The sequence below is a fragment of the Micropterus salmoides genome, unplaced genomic scaffold (genome assembly GCF_014851395.1).
Source record: "Micropterus salmoides isolate LMB-PRFRI ecotype aquatic unplaced genomic scaffold, ASM1485139v1 Ms_hic_scaffold_15, whole genome shotgun sequence".
Taxonomy (NCBI): domain Eukaryota; kingdom Metazoa; phylum Chordata; class Actinopteri; order Centrarchiformes; family Centrarchidae; genus Micropterus; species Micropterus salmoides.
In genome coordinates this window covers 16846265-16852298 of record NW_024040596.1, presented here as the reverse complement: position 1 = coordinate 16852298, position 6034 = coordinate 16846265, and the positions used below count along the sequence as shown (strand labels likewise).

The following is a 6034-nucleotide window of genomic DNA, read 5'->3' as shown; positions in this document are numbered from 1 at the left end:
TCAAAAATGCGTCTTGCTTATTGTTACTTGTGCTGGGTGTTTCATTTTCACTGTGCAGAATGATGTATGTGCAGAGTTTGACACATAGCCTTCAAGAATGCACATGCACATTCATCTGCTGAAGGGGGAAGGTTTCTCTGTGCTCACCTTAAAATCTGAATTTTGACATCAGAAGTAGTTTGAAAGTCAATGTGGTCCTACATGCAATTTAAACAAGTGAAATGTGGAAACTTGAAACCTCCAAGTCACATGCACTGAGGATAGACATCTCGGCGAAGTAGGAGACGTGGTTTCCAAAACTTCTAATATCTGCATATTCATTGAATGCGCATTTTTCAGATAGGGGGAACGATTAAATGCAATTTAATACTTTCTTAACTGAACTTTAAAACAAAACAAACAAACAAACAAAAGGTATTTTTAATACCATTAATTTTTTATGTATGTTGGCTTTAGGTGTCTTGGAAAATGTCATAATTGTGAAAATTGTATTGTCATATGTGTGTCAATGTAACTTTTTTAAATGCTTTTTTGCTGCCTTTCTTGGCCTCCACTCAAATGAAAAAAGAGATTATATCTCAATGGGCTTCTTCTTGATTAAATAATGGTGAAATAAAATAAAACATAAAAATAAGATCAAATAAGATCAATAAGATCATATAATAAGATCAAAGAAATATTCCAGAACCATTTTAGTGATCTTAACTTAAATATTATCATGTAGCATTTTGAGCAGCTGCAAGGATGGATTACCAACCAGTATCTACTGACACAATTAGCCTTAAGGTGGATCCTGCTTCAATACCTGATCTTGAGGCCCTGTGTCATCCCAGAAATGCAGTTTCTAGAAGTTTTGATGTCAAATGAGATCAGTGCTTTGAGCCTGTGATATACACAGACAGGTTGAGGGTCAAGACATGTCACCTCTGGACTTTGGGAGACAGAGACTGGGTTGAGGTGGAAGGCATACATCTGCCACAAATTATTTGTGATTTGGATAAATTGCCCAATTCAGGGCATTCCATTTCTGGTATGTAAGAGAGAGAGTGAATTTTTCACTATTGTGAAAAGGGTCACTTTTACACCCAAGGAAAAAAATGTAGGCCTAGGCCATAGAGTAGGATGGTGGCATTTGTGAAAAAATAATTTCAATAAATGTCCAACAGATGTTTGCTGCATTTTATTTGCTGAATCAAGAACAAGAAAACCCAACAATAAAATAAGTAATACCGAATATAATGTTGAGTTTTAAAGTTTATAAGGTCATTTAAGGGTTGCAGAACATTTCATCATATCAGATCTTTAAAAGTTCACGTGTCCTTTTTAAAGCACCCCAACAAGAGCAAAATTGAAATTTGTCAAGAATTTCATAACAACTGAACAAACTCTTTCTGCTGATGAATCTTATGTGATATGATCAAAACCTCCAGCACAGCTACTAAAAGCAAATAAGCAATGTTAACTTGGCCTAGTTGGTGAGAAAATAATACTTAAAATACTTCTGTTGCCCACCTTAATTGTTGTAGGCAAAAATACGGCATAAATATTCTTACACCGAGACACCAGGTGAAATCAAGTAATGAGCTTACAAAAAAACAAGCCACAGAGGACTAAAATTTAAACCACTTCCGTTACAAGACTGTAAAGTAACTCAACAAAACATGCAGGCATGATGAGTATGATTCAGATCCACATGGCCATACGATTGTCTCAAACATTTTTGAGACAGCTATACGGGCCTCTTTAAGCAATAAAATGTGATTGATTCCCTTTAAAATACATCCACAGAGGCCAAGTATAAAAGAAAGTCAACATGAACTTTTGACAGTTATAGATTTCCCCCATGAAACTCCATCAGAGGGCAGTATTGCTCCTTCCAAACACTGTCTGACAAGTCTTGAACTGATGGATGTGCAGGAAGCATAACATTTAAAGAGGAAATAACGTTCAAACCACAGCTCCAAACCTGTTCACACATGAAAGTAAATTTAACTTCAGGTGAAAATTCAACTTAATTCCCACACATGGTGCATGTGTGTGAGTCTTAAATGGCCTACAGTTCTCACCTAGTTTCAATATTTGACCCAGATTGGTTCAGCTAAACACAATGTTAATAACCAAATGGGATTCACAAGTGTCCCTGCCCCATTTTTCTTAAACTCTGATGTTAGGCTTGGCCTCTCTCCCTCTGCTCCCCAACATGCCTATTGTATCCAGTGTGTAGACCAAGTGTGTAGTGTGTGCAGAGTCCCGTGTTTAGACAAAGCGCTGTCACTCCTCCTGCTGGAGTGGACATGAACAATACCTCGAGCCCCTTGGGCCACATTACACCGCAGAGACTTGCATAAAGGGACAAGAGAAGGCGGATAGGCAGCTTCTGACTAATGGAAGCTGCCTGGTCTCATACCATCTTTTGGTAACGTGCAAAGCCAGAGCAGAACGTCAAAACACTGAGAAAAAAATAGAATATTCAGTGTGCCCATAAATTATGTTACAAAAATGAATATTTAAATATTGCGTTGACATTAATCCCAAAACTTACTTCTGCTTATTTCTTTCTTGTCTTTTAAAATAGAAATTCCTACTAATGCTATGAAAAATTGAGACAATCATGCATCCCTAACATAGCATACACAGTTTTGAAAAATATTCTAAAATGTGTTTGGCCTTCTCTCACTGCCATTTTCCCCTACAGTATAAAGTCATCGCTGCTACATTAAATTTGAGTTAGTACCAAGTTTTTTTTTTGTTTTTGTCTTGTAGACTTTCACATTACAGTCTCATTTGTATGTATGTGAATTGGTGTGTTTTTGTGTGCATGTGTGTGTGTGTGTGTGTGTGTCCAGCGAGGAAGCAGCACCATAATATGGTTGTTTTGGTTCATCAGGAGAAACACCTGCCCTATCCCGAGGGAGAGAAACCACATCAAATACAGGAACACATTGTGTGGTAGCTTCCTTTAGTAGCTTTACTTCAAGTAACTTACTTCAAGAGCCACATAAATAAACACTGAAAATCTCAAACAGGCTACTTGCAAAATGCATTCAGTGGACACATGAACTAGGCCCACACATCAGATTTTTGCCTTATGGCCTCAGAGATGTTCTAATCTAATTGGGATCAAACAGGTTTCAAACATTTTTAGTTGTCATAGTTTGTTTCCAACAGATGGATTTCAAACTCACTTCCAGCTGCAACTGAAGTCCAGTAGACTACTTTTTTTGTGTGTTTACAAATTGGTGCAAAGAGGAAACAATGTCACAACAGATGGTCTGAACAAGGCAGCACAGTTAAGGCCAAACAATGCAATGTTTTAGCTGTTTGGCTACATGAATATACAGTACAGCAGCTTTCAAAATGTTTCTATTTGAAGACAGTAAGCATATAGTCTGGATGCAAGTGTTTCCATGATGAAAAGTCAGTAGCCTATGACATTCGCATAATAATCTTATGATGCACTGTAGTAGAGTTACTCCATTGGGTATTATTCAAATCATGTCCTAGAATATCATTTATTGTTACTTCCAGGAATCATTCAGCTGTCAAACAGTCATCATGCCGTCATCTATTCTTCTGTTGGTCCTCACAGCCTAAACATCCAGCACGTGGTTGAGGTAGGAGATGTAACAAATCGCGAGTCGCAGGATCTCAATCTTGGACAACTTCTTGTCTGGTGGGAGAGTTGGGAGCAGTTTCCTCAGATCCGCAAACGCCACGTTGAAGGCCACGACACGGACCCGCTCCCTGGTGGCGTGCGCGGAACGATATTTAGCTGTCGCGCGCCTCCTCCGCCTCTTCTCCTCCCTGCTGAGAGCGGGCACGTGCACGGAGCGCGCCTTGCCCTCTCGGTCCCCGGGCTCGGCCGGCACGAACCCACGCTGCACGTTGAAATGGTCCAGATGGGTCTCAGTGTCCGTTTGTCCGCAGGGCAGGTCGGCCTCGTGCTGGTCTGGACTGAGCATCATGCTTATTTCCTCAGACTGGGAAGATCCTGAAGGAAAATGATCATTAGAAATACATCCAGAGATGTTTGGACCTGACTCTGTTTCATGACTAGTTGCCAGAACTGGATCAAATGGCTCAATATTTGGCAAGGAAAGATATACACGAATACTCATGTGCTCATCTTAAGTAGATGGAGCATCTCATACTTTTACTTACATACTTACTTTTAAGTTTTACTTTTAAGAAAATTACAATGGGATGGGCTGTTTTTAAAAATAGAGTTTTAGTTGTTTAGTTGTGTGACATTATGATTGAACTGACGGCTTGTGTTCATCGACTCTCTCTTTGGTTGATCTTTTGACAGTCAGATTTATTTTTTGTCGGTCAAATTGTGAAACTTGACGAGACATGGGACCCAGAAATATGAGGGCCTCGTGCTGCCTCCTAGTGCCGGATCCACACATTTGCTGCTAGCAGAGCCCTGCGCTGTCCGAGGTGCTGAAACAATATGAAGACTCCAAAAACAAAGGCCAGTTATCAAGTAAGTTTAAGCCCACATTTTTCTCTCTCAAAACAATTGAAGTATGGAACTATACCAAGCATTAGTGAGGTGTAGAATATCATATTCTGCTTGGTGAAATTACTTAATCTATAGTGTGTATGGAGGAATTGTAATACTTCTAGGCATTTCCCCTATTTGTTTAAAGAAAATACATTTTTTTTACAAACACATTAACAACTCAGAACATCTTTCTTTTCTGCGCTGAATTTCTCATTTTGAAAATAAGCTTGGCTACCTGTTTCCAACAAGCTGGAACATCTTCAAGACGAATTATTTTCTATATTCTCTTTTTGTGTTTGAATTTCACAACATGTTTCTTGCTTTTTAAACTTATAAACACTTAGACCTAAAGCTTGCAATTACATAAGCCTATATAAAGAACAGGTCAGACCTTTGAAACAGCGTAGCAGTGCAATGCTTGTAACTTACCGTGCACATAATAAAAAACAGAGCCATCAAGAATCTCACATGTTAAAGCAGCGTCCCTTCTTCAGTGCAGGTACCAGCTCATAAAGTGATGCCCCCATCTCTGCTGTCTTGGTTTTTTATTTGGTTGAATCCTATCAAAGAGCTGCAAACGGGACGTCGGATAAGGTTTGAATTATTCGGGTGAAAAAGCGATGCAGTCACGCTTGTCCTCCTCCCTGTCCGGCATGGTGTCAAGTGCACATGACGTCCTTCAGTAAGTGACAGTCTGGCTTGTTGATCCGTTGGTCTCTTTCTTCCATCCAACCTCGCCTGCTTGCGCGCAAGATAAGACAGCCCTGTAAAAGTGAGGCGAAGTGACGACATTCGCAGCGGGATAATGAGTTGTTGTCCAAACCTCGTCTTGCTCTCACTTTCATTCCCGGCAGATGAAACGCGCACGCATGCGCGCGGAGCTTTATTAGTTAGGCCTAGCAGATTTGTTTAGAGGTGCAGCCGTTTCAAAGGTTACAGCCCAGTGAACTTATTAGGAGCCTTGTTGTCGATGAACGTAAACAGACGTGAAACTACCTCCAATGACGCCATCGTTTCCTGGATCCTCTTAGTACTATAAGGTCAAGTGAGCACCTGTGTCTAAACAGAAGGGAAATCAAGTAAAATAGGTCTTTTAGTCTACATTGCCAAAACACAAATTGCCTTCTGGTCTGCCTATTGAAACTACACTGCTCAAAAGAATAAAGGGAACACTTAAAAAACACAATGTAACTCTAAGTCAATCACACTCCTGTGAAATCAAACTGTCCACTTAGGAAGCAACACTGATTGACAATCAATTTGACATGCTGTTGTGCAAATGGAATAAACAACAGGAATTGTAGGTAATTAGCAAGACAACCCCAATAAAGGAGTGGTTCTGCAGGTGGTGACCACAGACCAGTTCATATGCTTCCTGGCTGATGTTTTGGTCACTTTTGAATGCTGGCGGTGCTTTCACTCTAGTGGTAGCATGAGACGGAGTCTACAACCCACACAAGTGGCTCAGGTAGTGCAGCGCATCCAGGATGGCACATCAATGCGAGCTGAGAGCCCTGCAAAATTACC

The 6034-nt window shown here is 40.2% G+C and overlaps 1 protein-coding gene across 1 annotated transcript; it reads right to left on the bottom strand.

The window, feature by feature from the left end:
• Positions 1-3032: 3032 nt before the first annotated feature.
• Positions 3033-5270, bottom strand: LOC119903842 (helix-loop-helix protein 2-like). The gene is made up of 2 exons (XM_038720090.1): positions 4937-5270; positions 3033-3991 (listed from the first exon to the last, which is right to left on the bottom strand). The coding sequence occupies exon 2, from the start codon at positions 3963-3965 to the stop codon at positions 3591-3593; it is 375 nt and encodes a 124-aa protein (XP_038576018.1). The 5' UTR covers positions 3966-3991; positions 4937-5270; the 3' UTR covers positions 3033-3590.
• Between the last annotated feature and the right edge of the window lie 764 nt (positions 5271-6034).

Coding starts and splice junctions, on each gene's coding strand:
- LOC119903842 (XM_038720090.1), bottom strand. CDS start 3,965: ATGATGCTCAGTCCAGACCAGCACGAGGCCGACCTGCCCTGCGGACAA.